This window comes from Lissotriton helveticus, chromosome 11 (assembly GCF_964261635.1).
Source record: "Lissotriton helveticus chromosome 11, aLisHel1.1, whole genome shotgun sequence".
Classification (NCBI taxonomy): Eukaryota; Metazoa; Chordata; class Amphibia; order Caudata; family Salamandridae; genus Lissotriton; species Lissotriton helveticus.
In genome coordinates, this window is record NC_136072.1 from 1,182,615,985 (window position 1) to 1,182,640,859 (window position 24,875).

The 24,875-nt window shown below is 47.2% G+C and overlaps 1 protein-coding gene across 1 annotated transcript in view; it reads right to left on the reverse strand.

Moving 5' to 3' along the window:
- ADGRD1 (adhesion G protein-coupled receptor D1) overlaps positions 1–24,875 on the reverse strand; it is a 1,126,805-nt gene that overhangs the window by 805,640 nt on the left and 296,290 nt on the right. The window contains exon 13 of the mRNA XM_078666340.1: positions 14,287–14,428. Coding sequence (XP_078522466.1) covers positions 14,287–14,428 — 142 coding nt within the window. The remainder of the gene's footprint in view (positions 1–14,286; positions 14,429–24,875) is intronic.

Here is a 24,875-nt window from a genome sequence, read left to right on the forward strand (position 1 = left end):
AATGCCAATAGTCCTGACTTGTTGTATCCTATATCTGGATGCAATGTAACAAGATTGCCCTGGTGCACGTGTGATCTGCGGCGGGGGGGGGCGGCTAGCGCTGGGCTGGGCGGTCGGACTGTGTTGGCTCTCACCTCCGGCGGGCATCGAGGCATCCGACGGACGGAGGAGCAGCCAACCTGGAGGCAGAGAGGGCACAGGGGGACGGTGGCATGCTCAAGTTCTTAAACATGACGCGTAATAAGCCGGCCAAGGAACGGGTAAGTGTCGAAAAAACAACTGTCTGTCTTTGCAAGCAAAACCTCTGTCCGTTCATTAATGCCAATAGTCCTGACTTGTTGTATCCTGTATCTGGATGCAATGACAGAAACAGCAAAATACGTGTCGGACGGCACACAATGCTTAGCACAGATTTTTAGCGTGTGTGTTTTTAAGCCACGCCCTTAATTAAATTGGCCACAGCCTTTTGAGAGACCCCCACCACCCACCCCCTGGATGCAGTGACAGAAACAGCAAAATACATGTCGGACGGCACACTATGCATAGCACAAATCTTTAGCTTATGTGATTTTAAGCCACGCCTTTAATTACATTGGCCACGCACTTTGAGGGTACCCCCCCAGATATGTCAAAGTCCCTAGTAGCATCCGACCTTTGCACTTTGTAGACTTTGAAAAGTAATGGCTGGATCTTCACAGTGCACCCCTGTCTGTCCTGACACCATGGTTCTCACCTGGATGGAAACCGAAGGTGAGCATCATGGAAGACTCTGGACCCCTCCCGTCGGCACCGCTTCTTCCCAGGGTCAAAGTGGGCTCTTCGTGCAAGGGTCATTTTAAGCAGTATTGAAGGGAGCTTGCCAGATTAATATACTGCTTTTTATCGAGACTAGGTTATTATACATAGTTAGACATGACTCTTTTCTTTACAATCAGATTTTTTGGGTCATGTGTGTATATGAATCAGTTAGATTTTTTTAAAAACAAAATCAAGGTATGATTAATCATCTTTATGGTGCTGCGCTACACGTCTGTCTGCCCACAATGTTTCTAATGCAGCACACGTGATGGTGTAGTGTGGTAGCATCAGTATTTATGATGTCTTCCTTTCACAGTACACATTTTCCTGGCTTTCTTTGCTGGAAGTTGGGCTTGTTTTCTTATTTTCAATGAGCTGTTCTGTATTGTTTCATTTTATTAATTGCTAAATTAAACCATCCATGTCGGCTTATAAAAGACAGAATGTGAGAAAACCTGGTTTCCATTGAGTTAGTGTAGCCTTCTCGCCTTCTCTCTGCCCTTGTTTGACTGTTCAGAAATGTAAAAACTCGGTGTGTACAGGGGTTTCTTTAGGGTGTGACAGATGTGATGTAGCCAATGTGATTTTAGGAAGTGTTTGCTAGTCCAAAGGCTGAGCAATGTTTTTTAGGTAGACTTTCAATGCAGGATTTTGCCTTAGCTGACCCCATATCAAAGATTCACTGTTTTGTATTCCCAGCACAGCCCTTCCTGCCTCATCTGTGTTCACGTGCCAAGACAAATTAAACACTACAGAAAGCAATTCTCCATCTTTAGTAGTCCTTTTACTTTTCTGAAACCCCACAGGTCGGCGCCTTATGTGTAGGTAGCCAGGGCTTTCATTCTGTAGGCTTCAAAAGCGGATCCTAGCAATCGTCTACCTCATTTATTCAAAAAATGTAGGACGGGGCCTGAATTCTGGCTAACATACTTGCTTTTGCACCTGGCTTCCCTATGACAAGTACCTGGAAATACGTATTCCGAGTGCTTAATTTAAGCCGGTGGATGCCTCTGGTGTGTGTGTGTGTGTGTGTGTGCGTGGCTCTGTCTGTGTGTGTGTGTGTGTGTGTGTGTGTGTGTGTGTGTTTGTTCGTGGCTCTGTCTGTGTGTGTGTGTGTGTGTGGCTCTGTGTGGATAGCTTTTATTGTAGGTGGCTCTATGTGTGGGTGGCTCTGTCTGTGTGAGGGTGGCTCTCTGTAGGTGGCTCTGTGTGGGTGTAAATGCAATAGGTCATGCATTTGCGAGCGATTAAGCTATTGGCATTGTAAATGGCAATGCCATTTATTTAACGACTAGCAGCCCGTCCCGACGTTGTCCGGGAGCAACAGGCTTCCCCGACCCCCGCCCGCCCTGACATTGTCCAGCAGCCCGGCCCCCGCCCGGCCCGTCCCCCGCCTGCCCCGACCCCCGCCTGCCCCAACATGGGTCCCCTTACCTCAGCCGCCACTCCTCCCGCCTGTCCGCTGCTGATATACTGCTTTAAATATGTCTGTTCTTCTTTGCAGAGGTGTACAGCTGACCAATCCGTTCTACAGAGTGTACATTGGCTGGGAAAGCTTACATCATAGCTAATGTTTTTGGCCTAGAGGTGTGTTAATGATTGCTGTTTCACCATAAAAACACAGGATCATTCTCTTTTCTCCTGCAGCCCGGGCCCCCGCCCAGCCTGTCCCCCCGCCCAGCCCGTCCCCCGCCTGCCCGACATGGGTCCCCTTACCTCAGCCGCCGCTCCTCCCGGCTGTCCGCTGGTCGCACCGCCGCTGGCCTGTCCGCTGCTCCTCACGTCAGCGCTCCTCCCCGCGCCATGTCCGCCGCTCCTCGTCGCGCTCCTGGACACCGCTCCTCCCCGCGCCCCTAAGGTGAGCACGCACGTCGTGGCCGGCGCTACTTCGGAGGGACTACTTTTTTTTTACTGTAAATTTTTTAAATAACGTTTTTTTTTGTAATTTATATAGCCTATAACCATCTACACACCCTGACGATTCCAACGGTGTATCGGGTGTGTGGATTGGCGCTGTGGTTCCCGAGTTTACCCGCCTCAAAGGCTGAAAGTTCTTCCTTTATAATAGTAGTATAGATTAAGCTATTGGCAATGTAAATGACAATGCCATTTATTTATGATAAAAAAAAAAAAAAGTCATGAGCAATGCCAATAGCTCTACCTTTAATAATGCCGAGACCATTGCATTGTAAATGCTTGTTTCTTCTTTCAATGCATGCTGCATTCTACAGCATGCATTGACAGAGCAAAAAAGCCTTTAGTGATTGTTTTTGTGCAGGAAGGTGCCACTTCCTGCACAAAAACAATCTCCCCATGACGCAGGCATCCTTGCACCAAGGTGCAACGGTGCCTGCGCCGACGCTTGGCAGCTGTTTGTGCGCCAGCGCAGGGGAAAGTACAGGAATGCAACATATTCTTGTAAATATGTCGCATTCCTGTGCTCTGAAAGTTCCGCAACGTGGCTCAGCCAAAGGGCTTGCGGTGCCACGCTTCCGCACTTTCTTATAGATCTGCCCCATGGTTTGGGCCGCTATATGGATAGGTATATCAGGCCCTTAAAACTTAAACTTGAAAGTAGGCAGAGCGACGGGGTCATGCAGAGAGCAGAAGGGGCGATGTTATTTTGTACATCAGAGGACTGTGGTGTGGGCTTGTAGGAACCTGGCCAGAGGACACTTATAACTTCTGCCCACAGCAGCCTGCCCTGGAGCTGCTCAGCAAACATCCTCACCTCAACAGAACCCACAACGAGCAGGCTGCTCCCAGCCGAGGGATCACCCCAGGTCTGCATTGAAGAATCCGGGCTGCAGGCCAAACCAAACCCCAACATTCACATCCTCTGAGGTCATGGGCAGGGCTGCAGCCCCTGCCTAGACACAGCCAGGAGGTGTAATGTAAAGCAGCTGCACCATATGGGAAGCTAACGCATAGAATGCAAGGAGTGTACCGTTGATACACCATCTGGCGACGAGGCAGGTGTGATTATTGTAGCTCAATCAGAGATTGTCTTCCTAATGCATCTTTTTTATAGCGCCCACTGGTCCCTAGAATGGCTGCATGGCACTAGATCTGTGTGTGTGTTCCCTCGTGCAAAGGCTTCAACATGCAGGTTTAATGTACGGCAAAAGACTGAATGCCCATTGGCTCTTAGCTTTGGGGGTCCATGGTCGCCTGTTGCCCGGTCCTTGCGCGCAGTCGGCCCTGGGGCATAGAGGTAGTTGTAAGTGATATATAGGTGCACCCGGGATGTACTGTTCTGTTTGTCGGCTTCTAGGGTCAATCATTAACATCTGGGCTGTAGCGTGCATTCCTCTTTGGTGATAACTGTTTGAACGGCTAATTTTCATCTACACATTCACAACTTTAATTGCAGACACAGCAAGGCGCTGTGCGTTTTACACCAAAAGACAGTGCTCATGAATGCTCACTGGCACCGAGGGTGAAATGAGAAGAACTGATACAACATATAAAATAAGGGATAATGCCTACAAAAAATGAACAGATTAAGAGTAGTGAAATGAGTGAAACATGTGAAACCTAATAAAGGCACCGAAATGATTATTAAATGTCAAAAGAAGTGAGTGATATAAACCAACCACATGTGATTCACAAATACCAGACATGGTTACTTAAAACTCAGAGGAAAGTATTAGATATCGATCAATAGGAATGATAGAAATGAGTCACAAATTATCTATCTATCTATCTATCTATCTATCTATCTATCTATCTATCTATCTATCTATCTATCTATCTATCTATCTATCTATCTATCTATCTATCTATCTATCTATCTATCTATCTATCTATCTATCTATCTATCTATCTATCTATCAATCAAGAGAGGGTGGCGCAGCAGCCAGAGTGGCTGACTTCGGAACATGGGCTCATGGTTCTATCCCCAGCTGCAGCTCAGCTCAGCATCATGACTCTGGGCAACAGCTCACTTAATCTCCCCGATGGCGCTTAGCGCCTTGAAACCTTAAGGGGTGATATGTTTGCACTTTACAAATATGGATTATTATATCTATTCACTGAAAAAAACAAGGTTTGTCAGTGATAACATAACGATTTTAACTCAATAAACTACAGAAATTCACCGGTTGTTAGTAGAGCTATGCACTACTTATGAACTCACATATTACATCACTCATGACGTGTTCTACGACATTCTTTATGACCTCACATATTACATCACTCATGACATGTTCTACGACATCATTTATGACCTCACATATTACATCACTCATGACGAGTTCTACGACATCCTTTATGACCTCACATATTACATCACTCATGACGTGTTCTACGACATCCTTTATGACCTCACATATTACATCACGCATGACATGTTCTACGACATCATTTATGACCTCACTGATGACATCTCAGTCATCAGAGTCTGACTCGCAGGAGCGGATTGACCCAAGGAAAAAAAGCTTCCTGGGCCAATCAGAACGCTCTATTTTTTTGATGGGTTTGAGGGACTCTCCCGAGAGTCGCTCGAACCCAACTATCCAGGTATACTAATGTTTTTGGAAGTTAAATATCTCCAAAACTACCGAGTGGATTTTACAACAATTCGTAAAGCACACTTTCTGGACCAAGAGCTAGCTTACTGCCAAATTTGATGTAAGTCTGTACAGCATTTTTTGTGGTAGGGCTTCTTAAAAAAGTCCATGGAAAATGCATGGGGATTTTGAGTTTTGGAACTCCCCTATTTTTTCTCAGCCCCTGTTTGACCGATCATCCCAAAACTTTCCATGTTACAAAGTAGGCAAAAAAGAGCACATTTTTAGCATGTTTTGAGAAGGTGAAACAGTGCCGAAGTTATAAGTAAAACAACAAAGGATTTCCTGTGGAAAAGCTAATCTAACTATAACTAACGAGTGGCGACCGCCATTGGTATAATATATCTATACAAGAAGACTCTTACTCTGAGTTTATGTAAAAAACTTTGCTTTACTTCCAACAAGTATAGATATATTATATTTAGGCTTTCCTGTTTTCAGTTTCTATTTTTGGTAAATTCTGGTGGGGTTTTTTCAGTTTTTTCAGTACCTTAAAAAAACAGTGGTTAACATTGGACACACATTTTTGTGCTACTAAAAACAACAGAAACAGTGTTTTTCATGTGTTTATGGAATGTTTTGCTTTTAATTATTGCTTGCTTTCTGCACTGATAGTGCATGTATATAAACAGCATGTGTACAGGGTATATGAGGTCCAAATACATTTTTACAAATCAAACTTATTGTAGTATACCATACAATACTTCTTTAGAGAGTCTTTGGTCATGCGCGCTCGCTCTTTCCCTCCTATGTAAACATTTATCTGTGAAAAGGCCCTCTCAACATTGGCACTTGAGACGGGCAATGCCAAAACAGTCAGTACACAACTTGCAAACTCTGGCCACTGACGTAGCTTTCCATGCCAATACTGGTGCACCTGAATTTTGTGATTGTCTAGGACATGTTCTGCAACATATGAGATGAATCAGGCATATATGTCGTCAGTTATTGAAGCGGTCAAAAATGAAGCTGTACTTTTCAAAGTCTGGAGCAAATTCAGAAGGGATCTAGAACTTGTGCAGAGTACCTCAGTGAGGCTTCCTTAACCCTTTAGGTGCGGCCGTCGGCCAACGGTCGTCACGGGCACCACCTCCCCAGTGCTGCGTGCGACCGCTGGACGTCCAGTTCAGCACTGGATAATGGACAGCGCAGCACTGGGGAGGTATGTTTACAAGCTCCCAAGGTGTTAACTTCAAATGCCATGGTTGGGGAACGGACATTTCTATGCATCATCGCAGGCCATTTCCCACAGAGTGTAAAATAAAATTTCTTGAATTGCTCCTCAACATTTCTTTGCTTACCAAGCGGCAAGAATTCTAACATGGAGCATGTTGCAGTGCCAAAGTCACTAAAAGTGTCGCCCAGCCTACTCTCAAGAAGAAGTTTCACATCTACACCAATTACGCTGAACACTTGGCAGACAAGGGTGTTTTCAGACTCTAGTATTTTGATTAAGTCCACTACAGCAGTCATGTTTTCCTGTAAAAACCTAAGCATGCAGTGGACTGTACTTTTTCACATCACTATCAATATGTGACCAAAGATCATCAAATTTCTTGTCTTTGGCATCATCACTTAGCAAAAATTCCATAAAAGGTCGCCACATGGATAATGTGGCATTCACAGCCTCCAGGACTGAGAACCACGGCTAAATGACACAGTTGGATGACTCTTTCTTTGATGCCACACAAAGCACAACATTAGAAATATTTGCATCTTAGTTCCCGGGCATAACGAAACCGTGCACCAGAATAGACTACAAACGCAATAGCATGCTTCCTTAACTCTGAAGATTGTAAAGATGCTTTCAGCACACCATCTAGCAAGTGACAAAGATCTCTTACAAGGAAGCCCTTCAGCTCAGGTAGCGAATTTGACAGGTCATCACACAACTTTTTCATATACGTAGCTGAAGTACTGCAAATACAAACAATATCACTCCAATATGCAAAATGCAGCACACATAGAAACAACAGAAATTAGGAGATATTAAGCATTTCACCATGTGAAGACCAGGTTTTCTCTGATCTTACTTTTGGCACTACCTTAGATTTACGCCACTTTTGTAAACAGGGGCAGCGTCAAAATCAATGGGTGTTGTGGCAGAATGCCCACCGCAAAACCCATTGCCCACCCCCTTCACGCTAAGTATAGCATGAAAGGGTGCCTTATTTACAAGGCGGCTTTAAGCCATGTTAAGTGCCGTAACGCCACCTTGTAAATAAGGCAAAGCCCCTATAGTCACATGAACGTTGTTAAAAGTAACGGACCTGTGGCGATTGGCGCTTGTAAATATGCCCCTTTGTTCTCACATGGCTAAGGAAGATAGCGTGAAGGTATAGAAAAAGTGCTCTCATTTTAGCTTCAGGAGTACTGTCCATAACTTCTATGTTAAAATCATGAGGGAAAAATGTTTTTCTCTCAAACCTGGTTCATCAACTCCCGACAGAGAGTTACCAGTTTTCACAGAATAAAATCACCTGTGAAGTCACCATTGTTCTTAAAATGAGAATAATACCATCTAACAAATGATTTATATTGTGACTAAAATCTGTTATAAATTCTGAAACATGCTCCCTTTTGTGACCCCCGAAACCTGGCATTTGCGATAATGCATTTTAATAGGGTCCATGTTCCTGAGCCCTGTAATGGCTGTCACAACTTCTTGTAAATATTGTGGCATGGTCAGTGTGCGCTCACCCTGAACCCCTTATATATTTTCATTTCATTTTCAGGTCGCAAGGAACATGTCACTGATCATGGTTGTAATGGCTGCCACAAGATATTGGCCATGATGTGGTCAGCCAATCAGGATTAACTTGTCTCCTTTAACCCTTTCTGTGCTGGTGACTGAACTACTCCGTCACCAGCCACGGATACGCTGTGCTGGTGATGGAATGGTTCTGTCACGGCCCGGCCGCCGCACCTGCGCGGCGCGTTCTATTGAGCGGGCGGGGCCGTGATGGAACCACTCCGTCACAAGCACAGCGCACCCGTGGCTCGTGACGGAGTGGTTCCGTCACGAGCATGGCAGCCGCCACGCGGCCCACCCTCCCCCCCAGTGCCGCGGCAGAATTACCGCCGCGGCCAAGGGGTTAAAATTGGCCGACTAGAGAATATTTGGACAACAAAAGTCCAAATATATCTCAAGATTTAACTCCTTCTTGTCCAATCCAGCAGCTCTTTTATGCTAATTTCTTGAAAATGGAGAAACAGATTTACACACAATCACAAAAAGCATGCTTTTTGAGTAAAGTTCAAACTTTTTTAGTAAATTTGGTGTAATTCCGTTCAGTTGTTTTTTTCTGTATTGGAAAGAAATTTACACACACTTATACCCTTTAAGGCTTAAAGAGCCGCTCTGGGTTTTTCTCAAGTTTTACATGGACAGTGCTTCTTTATATGGAGTTTTAAGCATAGTATTAGCATTATGTCAACCACGTCGAGGTAGAAAAGTGAAAAGGTACTAATCCTTTGATCTTATCTCATTTCAACACATAACTATGTCAGTACTGTGCCCCTTTTTTGTTTCAGTTAATATATGCATATATGTATGCTGATAAGACTTCTGATTGAATGTTTGTCAGTAGTTCAAGCTTGTGTTACCTTAAGTATGATTTATTTCTCCTAATTTGCAGCCCTAAATTACTTTTCAGGATATGTTACTTCCCTGAACAAATAAAAAAAATAATGGATGGTTAAAGCAGTATTTCATCTTTTAAGTGCTGGTAAAAAAAGTGCTTTCGCAATTACAGTGTTTCTCTCAGATCACAAACCAGCACAACTTGCAATCTCATCCTTAGAGGCCCATCATGGCTGCAAGCATCTATCAATGAATCCTCCCATGTGCATGAAAATAAAATAAACATTGTAAATACAAACCCCTATTAGCAAAAAGTTACACTGTCCCACAATACAATACAATTTATGGAAGCACGGAGATAAACGTACACTTTTGCGTAAGTTTACTCTTTTTTGGTATTCACAAGTAAACAAATTAATAGTAACTTTACGCCTGCGGATAACTCCACACATAACAAATTGGCCTGTCCGGGAGTCTCCGCAGACATAAAGTTACTATTAAATTGCTTGTTTGTGAATATCAAAAAAGAATAAACTTACACAAAAGTGTAAGTTTACCTCTGTTAACCGTGCCCTATATGTCTTGTTAAATATATTCTTTAGTGTCAAATGTACTACAAAAGAAAAACTCATTTTCGAATACACATTTTCAATTTCTTTACACTGCAGAGTCCATTTCAAACGTGACTGATTATAATACACATGTTGCATTATGATGTGACGTCAGCATGTATCGCAGGCGTTCGCTGCACATGCCACGCTATGCTTTGTTGTACATTCTACATTCCAGGAGTATGTTGATCATGGGTGCTCTTGGCTGCACTTTAGAAAACTGTTGCTGTCCTGCCTACAGGACGTTCTGCTGGGCTGCTCTGAATACATCTTTTAATTTCCGGGATTGCCTCATCTTTGCAGCAACACATTGTTGCATTAAACACATTCTAATCATTAGCACATTATCTCCAACAGAAACACACATTTCTCAAAACATGGAGAGATATCTCTTCAGACTCAGCCAAACAATGAATACTAATGGGATGACTTTCAAATGCTCCTCATCTTTCTGAAGAGGGCTGATATCACGTTATGAATCATGTAGTGTTGACAAATACATAACTAGTAACATGTGTAATATGTGCCTATATTTAAATCCTGGGGTTCTAGTAACATTTATAAACCCACTTGGCCTTTTTTTAGCTAATACAATTCCATTAATTCTTTTTGCATATATCAACCTAAGATAGACAAAAAACGTCACACCATCACCCCAAACATCAGGGAAAAGGCACTGAGACATGGTCCTAATTGACCATGACCAGTTTATTGGTCGACTTAGATATCTCATTAATTAATTCAAAGCCGCATCCCAACATTTCCCTTCCAATACAACCACTTTTCTCAGAAATAGATGGACACACTGAATCAGTTTTTAATATCTTCTGTACTTTTACGGACAATGAAGCAACTACCAGCGGTGCCATCCTGGCAAATTAAATAATAGATGCCAAACAGAGGTGACCATTAAAAGTTAATAAGAACATAACAGATGTCAATCAAACATGATTGACAGATATATATCAGGTAAGTTCAGTGCATACAAATCAGACGTTATCAGCAGATAATAATCAGAACTCTTCATTATAAATACATTTTCTGTGTCATGGAGCAAAGAATGCGAGTTAAAATTGGAATAAACACTTTTGGGGCCACCGCCCCCCCTTTTTGGCCATCTCTTGGATGAACCTGCACAGAAAGCCATAATGAGTTAAAAATGCGTGAAATTTAATTTTTGAAAGATTTGCGCCAATTTGAGAAATAGAGCCAAAGTTATTAGCAAAACAAAAAATATCTTCCAACAAAAAGTCTGACCGAACCATAAGCAAGAGGCACGTGACTCATGAGAGGCGTGACCTCGCGTCAATCATAGAGCCCTCCCCTCTTCACCACTGGTAATGAATAGTATATTTCAGTCTGTAAATGTGTGCAGTCAGCTCAGTTCTCATTGAGGAGGCCAGATGACCACCATTATTTATTTTATTTGACTCATTTGTAAGGCGCATGAATCATCCCCAGGGGATCTCTCGGCGCCCGAGAAGGGGGCAAATGTAATTTGAAATATAATATTCGTTCATTAGAATAGCCAGGTCCTAAGCAACTTTTTGAATTGTGGGAGATTTGGACAGACACGGATATGTTCTGGGAGCTCGTTCCAATGTTTGGGGGCCAGGTAAGAGAAAGCACGAACCCCCATATTGACTTTCCTTATTCTCCTGTTACTGGACCTGAGTTGTTGTCCACGTTGATAGCGTCCAATTTTATTAGTCAGGTAAGCCGGGCCCGTACCGTGCAGGGACTTAAAGACCAAGCAAAGTAACTTGAAGATGGCTCGTTTCTTCCAGGAAGCCAAGCACCGTGTGCATGTTAAAGTTCACGATACAGCATTTGGCTAATCTCATCAGGCTCAGGAAGGGTCGGATTGGGATCACAATTTGGCCCGGGCAGTCCCAAAAAGTGGCCCACAATCCTGGATCACGCCTGTTCACGAAACAGCATTTGGCTAATCTCATCAGGCTAATTTTTAGAGAAATGTTTGAAAGTAAATTATGTATTTTAAAACTCATGGAGCCAGAAAACTAGAAGCAATACATTTTGGCGGGACGGACAAAGTGAAATAAAGTGGCCCAAAGACCATCACTCTTGATATAGCTGTTTGCCACCTGCCCATATTTTTAACCAGCACTATCAGTATTTTAATGCCCTTACCAGTACGAAAATGAAGAAAAACACCTAAAGCTGGTATTTGCTCCCCTGATCGATATGTACTTTAAAGTTCAAACAGTAAATGTAAGGTGGAGCAGTTTAAAATGTGGTATAAAGCTTCTTTAATGATCCGTGACCGATAGTTAAAACTAAACAAATGAAGAAAAGCCATGTTAAGAAGGAATACAGACTTTTTTTATTATAGCATAAAGAATCTTCTCTCATTATTAAGTTCCAGCCTTTGCAGATTCTTAAAAAAAGAGCAAAGAGAAGCTTTATATCGCATAAACTCGGCCAAAGAGTGCAATTATATGAGCACCAGTTACCTTACAGAAGATCAAATTCATTTTTATATTAGGCCTTGTGCAATTAATTAGCTGCTGCTGCTCCAGGGGAGCCGAGGTGATAATGGCCCACGGCAGGGGATTGATTCTGGGTGTCTGCCCCTGCTCCATGGGAGGCCAAGATAAAGTCTGCAGCAGACAGAACAATATTGGCCTAGCATAGGGTGACCAGGTGTCCTGGTTTTGCCAGGACGGTCCCGGTTTTTAACCAGCTATCCCAGCAAATTTCAAGAAATTAAGCTCATGTCCTGGTTTTTAGAGAGGGTCGACTGAAAACGGTGGGGTTGTTTTTTTATATTTTACAAAGCAGGGATAGTTAGCAGTTGTTTCAAGAAGGCAATTTAATTAACAGACAAGCACTTGCGTTTAACCCCTTCGCTGCGGGGGTAATTCCCTCGCTGTGCTGGGGGGGAGGGGGGCACGCACAGCGCCCGCATGCTCATGACGAGTTCAGTTCGTCATGAGGCACGGCGGCGCTCCTGTGCTCATGACGAGCTGAGCTCGTCACAGGTGCACCGGCTCCCGTGGGACGCTCAGCACAGCAGGGGAATTCTCCCCGCACCTGAGCGTTCCACGGGCCATGACGAGCTCCGGAGCGCCATGGCTCAGGATGAGCTCAGCTTGTCATGAGCATGGGAGGGGTTAAAATTGCATCTTATGTTTGTTCTTACTGCCTGTTCTGTAATTCTCTGCTGAGAAGCACTCTTATCGCTTGAAGTAAAATTGTAGTCCTTCTTCTATTTTTGTGAAATGTCCCAGTTTTGGGCTTTAAAATTCTGGCCACCCTAGCCTAGCAAGGCTACTGAAAGCAACACCCTCAGCCTCCTTGTTCATGATGCTGGCCCCCTCCCCCTCTTACAGTGGCCGGGCGGGGAAGACAATAGGGCTCTGAGGTCCGGTTGACAAAAACCGGCACACTGGTGACTCTTAGGCACCGGCCCATGGGCCAATGCCCGACTGCCCGCCTTCCCAATCCGCGGTCCCCACCACTCCGCTCCCCTCAAGTCTGAGTGACAGCTGGCACCCCAGACTGACGTCCTCCTGATACAAAAGGATCCTGAAGGGGAGGGGCCCTGACAATCAACCCCCCTTTGAAAGGGAACCCTTGTCAAGGCTCGCTGCTGATTGGTCGTGGAACAACACACCATGGTGCCACCTGGCCTCGTGCCATGTCTGCCCTGAGTAGAGAAGGCACCCCCTGTGGATGTGCAACAGCACACGTAAACAATGTGCTCAACTCCAAAGCTATCCGGCTTATGGTTCAACGGATTGAGGTGAGTTTTGGGGGCGTGCACCCCACCCACCTGAAGGTTTGACCCTCTTCCTTCCTTGACCCAGCTGACTGTGCAGCGGCATTGGACACAGTTTGCCAGGTTTTGGCCCCAACAGACAATGGACACACATGCATGGGCACAGACGAAGCCAGTGTGTCAACAATGAAACAATAAAGTTCAGCAGTTTTGGTCGGTTCGCATTGTTTTCTTCAGCCAGAGCAATGTTTTGTTGAGCCACCTTCCTTCTTTGACAAGACAAACATAGCTGCCACCTCCAGGCAGGGCACACAAGGCAAAGATCATTGCAGCAGCAACCCTCCCTAAGAATACAACTGGAAGCATATTCAATTATCATTGTCATCACAAATGGCAAATAATGCCCCTGAAAGGTCACAGTCCACAGAGGGTACAAAGGCACAGACTGCAATCAATGTTGGAATTAATAACCTGTCATGGGCAGAGCTTCCTGTTTGACAGCTGATCAACAACACATTTCCTGCCAGGATTAAATAGACACAGTCCTGTCAGACAGCTGTCAGGGTGAGCCCTGTTTGCCAAGCCACAGTCACAAATTCAAGAGCACAGCAAGGGAGGAAGTGATGCAGCCAAACAAAATGGCCGCCACTGGAGCGAATGTCCAACTTTTCTTAAAAGGCATACAGATTTATAGGTTTATAGAGAAATGTGGAGACTACCAAGCACTCAGGGGCTTAGTTACAAGGCCCTTGCGCCACTTTTGCGTCATTTTTAACATGAGAAACGTGACACATAAGTGGTTCAAGTGGCTTGTAAATCTGCCCCCCAGTGCCTGAGGGAGGCCAATAAAGGCGGAGCAGCGCCGTCACGTGTCTGCGCTGATTCTTGACAAGTCTGCCTGGTCCATCTGAGCCAAAGAAGCCGCAGCACTGAGGGAACCAAGCTACAGTACCAACTCTGACGCATGCACGTGGCACTTACCAGGACGTGGGCCAGATGTATAGTGACCACCGGAGACCCCGAGAGGTTCTGAGACAGGGTGGGCTGCGGGTCCACCTTCAGGGAGATGAGGTGGCTGGTGGCAAGGATCATGTCGTTCTTGTATTTCAAAGCACCTTCGATTCTGAAATGGGACAAGACATGGGGTGAGTGATGGGGGCGCACAGGAACCTGCCAAACAAAGTCAATGTGAGTGGGTTATGAGCACTATAGAGCGGCGAAACATTGAAGAGATGTGTGAGGGGCAGGTGGCCCTTACTGGCTGATAGGGTAGGGGCAGAGTCAGTCGTGGCATGCAAGCATGTGCCTGGCTTTAACGCAGCCCTGCACGCCTTTCACAAGCAAGCCTGATAGTTGAATGACTCTCGCCCAGGCCTACTGGCTTGGACATTTAAGATACATATTATAAGCACACTGTGAAAATGGTGGTAAAGCAGCCTACAGGAAAACAATTCCCAAGTGCTCATAAGGGCACTCTCCATATCAAAGGGGCCCTCGGATAAAGGGCAGAAGGAGCCATTTTAAAACAGTAGGTGGCCCAATCCAGGACACTGTTTGTATGTCAGCATCATATGTTATTCGACACCTGTAGCCACAGACATCACCAGGGGTTTATGAAAATTCTTTATGAATAAATTCTTACCCTAAATGGGTTAGGCGCACCTGCTCAAAGACAATCGCTCTTACTTCCATTGGGCAATCATTTGATATGGTTCTTTTTTGTGCAACTGTCCCTGGAGGATGTATGACATTACAACGCATGCTTTTACATCGCATGCCTTTAAAACGCTGTTTTTACAACGCATGCCTTTACAACGCATAGCGCTTTGGGGCGCGGGATAGTGAATAGTTTAATTTACTATTCCAACTCCAGTCCCCGTGGATAGTAGGGAAGGTGTTGGATAGTAAATTAAACCTATTCCCTATCCTAGAGCGCCCCCCAGCACAATGCGTTGTAATGGTTTGCGTTGTAAAAGTTGCGTCGTGAAGGCACTGCGTGGTAAAAGTTGCATTGTAAAGGATGTTTCCCGTCCCTGAATATGCGATCATTCCTGTTTTTTTACTCCTACTTGTTGTCGGTTTTGCATTTATGTCCTTCCTCCCATCTTATTGTAAAGCGCTCGGATATCCCTCGGGCTCTTGTTCGCGCTATATAAAACTTTATAAATAAATAAAAATAAAATATGTTGTAAATCACAGGCGTTTTGTCATCCCACTCAGGAACACCGATTTGTATTTGATGTTTAAGTTAATGGATCAAAGGTGAAAGGCAGAGCACCAGTTGAGTGAAAATAAACACTGGAACCCTGGGTCATGAAAAGATGTTTGTTTTGTCTTCATGATATTAAAGGGGAGGTTCTTTTAAAAAAAAAATGCAGAGTTTTATATAGCACGAACTTGAACCGAATCGGCTATCAGAGCGCTTTACATAACACCAGTTACGTTACATTAGGACACACATTCATTTGTGTTTGCCCAGAATCACAGGCTGTTCAGCGTCATTGCCGAGACTCGAACCCAGATCCGAGGTCCAGCCGCCAGCACCCTAGCAGTTAGGCCAACTCTTCTCCCCTTGTTTGCATTTATGCTTCTGTATGTGGTGGGTGAGACTAGGCGCCATGATGGGAGAGGCAATGACGGATGGAGGCGGTGGCCAGCTCCTGGGGCTGAGTGAAGGTTCCTGCAGCAGGGATGCCTTGACGTCACTCGGGTGGGATCCTGGAAAGACGCGCCATTGGTGGGTTCCAGGTTGAACACCCACATCAGATGCTCAGGTAGTGTAAGTGGCGGGCCCCGGCAGTGCACAGAGATAGCTGCGCGCTAGAATCCTCATGGCTTCCAGGCGCTCTAGCACTACAGCTTTAACTCGGAGTCACTTCCACATCTGCCCCCTGAACAGGTGCCTATCACGGCAGGTTATCTATCACCGCCTCCGACGTCACCGGACCCATGTAATCACCTTCTGCATTCCCAAGGGCTCATAACTTATGCGCTGCCTATTTTTATAATAGTAATAAATATTCGATATTGTTCACCTCCCACGCAGAGGTTCTGCTTTTCCTCTCTCGCCCACACGTGGTTGTGTGCTCAGGGGTGTCTCCACCCACCCCAGCTCAAAGGGCGAATGAGATCATGCCATTGTATGCCTCATCATTCAATTAAAGTGTTGGCACTATCTAAAATGAGACAGGAATGTCCCTGACGACTTTATCTGGTTCACTAGAACCATGTCAGAGTTTGAGGAAATCAGGTGTATTATAGGGTGTGGTTGTGTAACCTGACCATGTGACACTCTTACCAACCTCTTCAGGACCCTTAGGGTTCGTCTGTGAAACCCTCAGCTCAAGCCTGGGTAGCTGTGACACTGAGCAGCAGCAAGACTCACAGAAGTGTAAAAACATTTACACAGACCCATAAAAATAGACTATTTTTCTAAAAATAGACTATATTTTTTAAAGAATTTAGAAACTAGAACAAAAAAAAATCCATCCCAGAGTTCCGGAGATATAGATTTTGCAAGTAATATTAAATCAAAGCATTTTCACTTAACCGTGAACAAGCCTTGGCAAATTCAACAAATTTGACACTTAGAAACTGAAGAGTCAATGCAGTCGGTTAGAAGTACTTTGGGCGACCAACTCTGGCAAGGATGCCGTGGGTGCGATGCGGTTGACGGGGGTCTTTCTGCGACTACTCCTCGGTACCTGAGTTTGGGAAGGTGGTCCTGGTCACAAGATCGACATCCCGCAAAGCCCTCTCCAGATTTGCAGAAGTGCAGTCGCCACTGGACTACCAGTCACCCCGTGTCGCGGTTCCAGCAAGATCTTTCCTTGGGTGATAACTTGGCTACTGGCCAACCAAGCGGCACTCCAATGCTTCTCCTGAGTCCAGCCGACTCGGAGGCAAGTTTGAGTGATTGGTCCTGGTCCTGGGTGTCGAACAGCAGCAAGCAGCGGCGACCCAGCGATTTGGGCTATCAAATTGGCCCAATGAGAGTCTTGCTTTGTTGTTGCCCTGTACAGGGAACAGGGGGTCAGCCGACTGGCCATTGGAGTCTCTGGCTTTGGCTGGGCTCAGGAGCGACTTCCCACCAAGGAAGACACAGCTGACACAGTCCCGTCTCTTGCTAGCCACCAGGTGCAGCAGGTGCAGTCCACGCTGGTGCGGCCTCTCTTTGCTGGTTCCACCGTGCACCAGGTGATCCCCCCTTCAGTCCTTCTTTCAGGCAGTAGAGTGCTGACTTCTGGGTGCCAAGGGTGCCCTATTTATCGCAAGAAAATGTCCTCAGGGTAGGATGTGGTTGAGAGCCAATGGGCTACTAGGTTCCCTCCCTCTGATGACCACTTCCTGGGAAGTGTGGCTTCTGGCTATTCCAGGACGCACCATTGTGCCCACTCCCAACATGATGAGACCCCCTCTCAACACTCAGAGCTCCTTAGCCTAATGGTAGAGGTGTGGCTAATACCAAGGGGCTCCACGCCCCTAGAAAAAACAGTTTGACGACTAGCTTCTCCTCTCTTGTCCCCAGTGTCAGCTTGTCTACCTAAACAATAAAGTACCCCACTCCTAATTGTTACCCATTTGCCCTTTAAAGTTGGCTTGTCCTTTGAGGCTCGCTTGTTGGGCTTACACCTGTGTGGCTTCCTGCAGGTTGGGAGAAGCACCTCTCTCCCAGGTAGGCCCCTATTGTGTCCTTTCCTGGGAGTCATTAGCATGTCCCCCCAGGTGGGCAGAGTGATGTATGCAGAACAAGCTCGTGTACATCAGTAAACGGGCATTGGAAACCACGACAACTAAAAAGGCAATTTCTAAAGTTGAACTTTGCCCACCAGTGACATTAAATTCAATGTTATCATTAAATCTGATTTAATGCACGGATTCTCTTGATACCAAACAGTACTGTCCTTAGCCGTCCCATTCAGAGGTTAGCAGGGCTGTGGGGCCAGCCTGTAACTTTGCACTTACCAATGCGGCTACCAGCCTTTCCACAGTAAAATGAACATTTTGGGAATTTACTGAAGGAAATGTAAAAGTACAAGTTCACCTTTTTTTTTTTTTTTTTTTTTTTTAAATCTTTATTAACATGAATGCATAATATACAGTTAGCTTTTTACAGTCAGTTGGTTAGGGTTGCAATTTTACACACACCGCTTCGTACGTGGCATCATTCCTGACAAAAGCATAGACTGTGATTAATTAAACCATTGAAACCCTCAAAAATGCTTTCGTGTGATGTAGTCGTAATCCTCGTAGTTCGTTACATTGTCACCCCGTTATGCATTATTTTACATTAACATTACTTTCATATTATAGAATGAACAAACATCCCCCCCTCCCACCCTCCAAACATGTGTCATCATTATCGGTGCTTTCTCACCCACCTCTCCAATCAGCAACCCCCTTGGTTCTCTCGTCGTTACTTATCCAGGTTAACTCGAACACCAGTGTGCATTGGGACCGCTGAGGTCAATACCCCCGTTCCCATCTTTCACTCCTCCTCCCCTTCGGAATCTAGGTCGTCTCCCTCCGGCAAAGGGTCACAGATCTCACCCCTATAGATATTCCACGCCGTCCATACCTTGTTCCATTTGCGGGGTGCCGCTCGCATGACATACACCGCCCTCTCTGTAACCATCAGGATGTCCATGTTTTTAGCCCATCTGCTCGCGGTAGGTATTTCTGGAGCGCCCCACTTCTGCGCTATATCTCGCTTTGCCACCGCCATGGCCAGTGTTACCCAAAGCAGTTCATATCTACCCAGGTCATTGGGATCCCATATGTTCAAAAGGCATTTGCGAGGCTCAGGCAATACGGAGGTTTTAAGCGTCTGCGAGATCGTGCGCAGTATCTGCCTCCAGAATTCTCGTATTTGTGGACATTCCCATAATGTATGAAATAGTGTCCCCTCCTCCCCGCAGCCTCTCAAGCAAAAAGGATGCAGCGCTCTCTGTATTTTGTGGAGAAGTGTTCTGGTGTAGTAGATGCGGTGTAAAATTTTGAGTTGTACCAATCTGAACTTAGTGGAGATCCCAACCTCTCTTGGGGAGGCCAACGCCTCATTCCATTCAGATTCATCCGCCTCCCCTATTTCCCCTTCCCATTTTACTTTTAGCTTCAGTGTGGGGTCTTTTAGGTTATTGACCAGTTTTTTATATGTAAGTGAGGTCGCGCTTTGGATCATGAATTCTGTTAGTAGTCTATCTTCCAATGGTGAAGATTCCGGCAGAGTAGTACCCGCAGTAATCGCCCGGAGTAGTGCGTGTCTAATTTGCACATATCTGAACGCTTCCGTGGGTTCGAGGTTATATTGTTGCTGTAGGTGTAGGAATGGTACTACTGTGTCTTTGTCCCAGAGGTCCCCCACCGTGGAAATGCCTATTGAGTCCCACCGTGCAAATCCCTTGCATCCTCTGAGGTTTCCCAACGCTTTCGTGTCCCACAATGGTGTCATCTTGGTGATTTTTCCCGCCCATCCCAGTCGAGACTGTGCCATGTGCCATAGGGCCGCCGTGTGCTGTGTTGGACCGATTAGACTTTTAAGTTGCGATTTATTGTATAGGACTGATAGCATACAGTCCGTCCCAAGCTGTGACCAATCTGCCCGATAAGCTGGGTCTTCTTTCGGGGTGTGGATCCAATGATTAATTACTTTAAGCTGGGCCGCCCAGTAATATAGCTGAATGTTAGGGAGCGCTATCCCTCCCTCATACCAGCTTTTAACCAGTTTGTCATACGCTATGCGCGCCGGGCCCGAACCCCAGAGCAAGGCAGAGACCAGCGCCACGATTTGCTGAAAGTATCGTGGCGGTACTAGGTGCGGGGTGTTTTTAAAGACGTATAGGAGCCTCGGGAGTGCCATCATTTTGTATAAGGCCGCCCTTCCCAGTAGGGTCAGGGGCAGGGCCGCCCAATGTTTGACGTCCGCACGTAGGCGATCTATAGGCGGTTTAAAGTTACTGGTAAAGAAGTCCGTTGCATTACTCGTGATGACAATACCGAGGTATTTAAAGGAGGTCGTTAATGTTGTCAGGGGACAATCAGCCTGCAACCTCGGTGCCGGGCCTTTCAATATGTATATGACAGATTTCGACCAGTTCAGAGTATAGCCCGATGAGTGCCCGTGTGTTGTACAGAGTTCCAGCAGTGCCGGGATTCCATCGTCAGGTGCAGTCATGTAGATGAGCATGTCGTCGGCGTATAGGGAGATTTTGTCCTCCCATCCCTCTTCCCATTTAATTCCCTTAATTAAGGGCGTAGCCCTGATCCGAGTCGCCAGGGGCTCAAGCACCAGCGCGAAGAGCAAGGGCGACAAGGGGCAACCCTGTCTAGTTCCCCTGCCTAATTGGAACCTCGGCGATATGTGGCCATTAGCTACTACTTGTGCGACCGGCTTCGTATAGAGTAATCTTATCCAAGCTATATACTTCGGCCCAAACCCCATACGTGTGAGTACCATGAAGAGATACTCCCATTCCACGAGGTCAAAAGCCATTTTGGCGTCGAGGGAGAGAATCACAGCCCTCTCCGAGAGGAGCCGCGAACGGGCCAGTACTCCATGGACCCTCCGGAGGTTCAGTGCCGTGCTCCGGTGAGGCATAAAACCTGACTGGTCAGGGTGGATCAGGGCACCCAAGTGTGGTAGCAAACGGTTGGCCAGAAGTTTCGCTAGTACCTTGGCCTCAATATTAAGTAACGATATCGGGCGATATGAGGTACATTCAGTCGGGGGTTTCCCTGGCTTAGGTATCGCCACTATCGTGGCCGTGCGTTGATCCAGTGGCAACTCCGCCTTATCCCTACTTTCCAAATACATGGCCAGCAATGGCGCACTGAGCTCCGGAGCCATGGACTTATACCATTCCACGGGTATCCCATTCGGACCCAGAGCTTTGCCAGACTGTAGCGCTTGAATTGCCAGCTGAATTTCCTCTTCCGTCGGATCTGTCTCTAGGACTTGCATATCTTCGTGCGTAATGCTGGGGACGGCAATGTCCGCCAGTGACGCCGCTGCCATTTGTTCTGTGACTATATGGTCTGGGGTGTATACCGTTTGGTAATGCTGAGCCAAAGCGCATACCACTTCCTCTGGGTGTGTCAGTGCCTGTCCTTCCTTCGTGAGCAGTCTCTGAATGCCTCTCGTTCCACCCCCTCTCTTATCTAACCAAGCCAGCATTCTTCCCGCCTTGTCCCCTACATCATAGATCCTCTGTTTAGTGTTTGCGATGTATCCCTTCTCTGTCGCCTTAAGGTGAGCCTGATATTGCTGTTGTCGAATCATGAGTGTGTGTGTTGTGGTCGGGGAAGGGTCCTGCATGTGCGCGGTGTTGGCGTCGTTGAGCGCTAGTTCCAACTCTGCGAGTTCTTTCCGGGAATCCCGTTTGTGTCCCGTTATCGCTGCTATAGCCGCCCCCCGGAGGACTGTGTTGTATGCCTCCCACAAGATTAATGGCGAGGCCACTGTTGCTGTGTTTTCAGCAAAATACTGCGTTGTGACTAGTTTAAGTTTCTTGCGAATCTTTGGGATCTTTAAAAAATTGGGGTATATTGGGTAGATCCTTGCGCATTTTTTTTCCCTGGTGGTAAGTGATAGAGTAATTGGTGAATGGTCAGAGATGCCTCTGGGCAGAATTTCCACTTTGTCCACCGTCCCCAGTTCCAACCCCATGGATAGAAAGTAATCTATACGGGATAAGCTATTATGTACAGCTGAGTAATAAGTGTATTGAGTGTCTTCGGGGTGCTGATGTCGCCAGATGTCCACAATGCCCAGGGCTTCTAAAAATTCCGCGAGTGATGTATTCCCTCGTGGCCGGGCTCTAGAGGGCAAGGAGTCCCTTATTGGATCAACGATTGCATTTAGGTCCCCCCCCACTATCGTATCCCCTTCTGGGAGGTCAAGGAGGAATTTGCCTAGTGCAGGTAGGGCCACAGAGTGTAGTGCCGGGGGGATATATACAGATACTATATTAAGAGATCTGCCCTCCCACTGGCCATGCACTGCAGAGAAGCGACCCTGATCATCCGCCACGCGGTGTGTTATGATAAAGGGAGATGATTTTTTCATTAGTATCCCAGTCCCCCTGGAGCCAGAAGTAAATTCCGCATGTATTGCCATAGCATAACCTCGCCTATCAAGTGCTTTGCAGGTTGTCCCCGCAAGGTGGGTTTCCTGTAGTAGGACCAGGTCCGGGTTTTGCCGCTTTATGGCTTGCAGTACCAAGCCTCTTTTTATTTTGTCCCCCAGGCCTCTGACATTCCAGGTTAGCATGCGCAGTGGGGGCACCCCCATAGTCACAGGGGAGCCCTCAGCGGTCGTGGTGTAAGGTGGCCTGGTCATTAAGTCGGTGTGGGAGCGTCGCATTTAGTGCGTCCACCTGTTCAGTGCGTGTATTGCGTTGTGGTACATTGCGTAGGAGTATGCCGATACTCGGGGTGGTAGCATAACGTGAGAAGTGAATGATGACTATGAACAAAAACAGTAGCAGTAACAAGAAAACTTTATCCCCGTCCCCCCACCCTGCTACCCTGCTCCACGGACAAACCCCCGCCCGTTTCCCCAACTTTGCAGAGTGCTTTAGTCCTTCCCCAACTATCTTACTTGCTCGTGGGGTTGGTGAGTTCCTTCCGGGCACTGACTGTGCCCACCTTACTTAGCTACGCCAGGTCCAAGGCCCCTCGTGCCACACTCAGTGTCGTACAGATACGATCTGTCTTTAGACCGGAGCCGGTTGTCCAGAGTCAAGTGGGTCTCTTTCAAGGTCAGATTCCGCTTCTTCCGTGCCTCCCTGACGGGGTGAGTGGGAGGCCTGACTGTTCATGGTCGCTCCGTTGCGATGAGTAGGTCGATCCCGTTGCGAGCGATTCCGCTGTCCTACCGGTCTCCAACCATCCAGCCAGTCTCGCGCCACTTCTGGCGTGTCGAAGAACCATGTCTTCCCATCGGCCACTATTCGCAATTTAGCAGAAAACAGCATGGAGTATGGCAATTCCCTGTCCCGTAGAGCTTTTTTCACCTCCGTGAATGATTTACGGCGTCTGGCCACTTCTGCCATGTAATCTGGGAAGAAAGCCAGGGTTGCATTTTGGATCTTAACAGGTGGCGAGTTTCTTGCTGCTTGTAGGATCGCATCCCTGTCTCTAAAATTGAAAAGCCTGGCCAGTACAGGCCGTGGTGCTGCTCCTGTCTTGGGCGGCCCTCCCGGAACCCTGTGTGCCCTTTCCACTGAAAAGAAGTGGGACAGTCCTTTGGGCTTCAGTTTATTCTGAATGAGATCCTCTATGTAGAGGTCCATGGCCCCCTTCCCCTCCGTCTCCGGAATTCCAAAGATGCGCACGTTATTTCGTCGCGAGCGCCCTTCCTGGTCGTCAAGTTTGTCTTGCAGGAGCTTGGTGAATTTTTCCATGCGTTCCATGGCCCCCTGTAGGTCTGATGTATCTTCAACAAGAGATTTCGTGACCACCTCCACCTGGGATACTCTTTCCGCCATTTTGTGGAAGTCCGCTCGCAACAGTGTGACTTCCGAGGAGATGGCGCCCACTGTAGTTTTCACCTCTGAGAGGGTTTTCATAATGTCCTCCAGCGTTATTTTTTTGGCCCCCTCTGCGTCGTGGGTATTGCCCGTGGAGCTGCGTCCTGCATTGTGTGCTTGACTTTGCTGTCCGTAGGCAAATTTATCCAGCTTGGCCTGCGTGGATCCACTTCTAGAGCCTTTGCCTGCCATGATGTTGGGGCACGTGGAAACCGGAGCAGCACCCCGCTGAGTCGTGAGCAGCGCTACGTCGTGCTCCACGGCTCGTGGCTATTGTTCAGGGAGCGGTTGGCCGGCACTGGACCGGCTGAGTTCTATCTCTCGCCTTCTGCGCAGGCCACACAAGCCTTTCAATGGCGAGTAATATCTCTGTTGATCGCGGCGTGTACTGTGGTTCCTTACACTGTAAGCTGTGCCTCGTGGTCTGCGCTCATGCCCTTCAGTGAAACCGCCTTGAGCTTGTGTCGTTTGGGCCGGTCCACATCAGTCGTGTACACCGGAGGGTTTTCTCTAGGCATCTGCAACTTCACCCCTAGGCCAGGTATGTTGGGAGGCGCCCCCTCGAGGTGTGCATGCTCCGTGTCCCCACGGCGCCAGGGCCGCCGATGCTTCTAGGTTAGTCCGTGAGCCCCGAGCCCCCTCCGTGAGCCTCTGCGTGTAGCTATGATTTTCCACTGTCCCCCCGGGGGTACCTGCGTTTCTCACCTCTGTTCGGGGGTGGTATCTGCGCCCACTCCGTCTGCGGGGGCTATTGAGGCGTGGGGATCGCCACTGCCGTTGCGTGTAGTCCGTCCGGTTCCCGGGGGGGGGAGGGGTGGGGTGTTCCCGCTGTGCAGTGCGCTCTCGGTCGCCCCGGTACTCACTCGTTTCCGCTCCTTACACCAGTCCCATGTGAGCGGTGCGCAGACGCCTGTAGGTGTTTCGTGTAGCGACACCACTATGCGGAGTCTCAGGTGGTTGTTGTGCTCCGCCGGGTGGGTGTCGGGACGTGTCCGCCCAGCCAGGCCGGCCCGGTCTCACTTCCGCCGGGGTCGGCGTGCT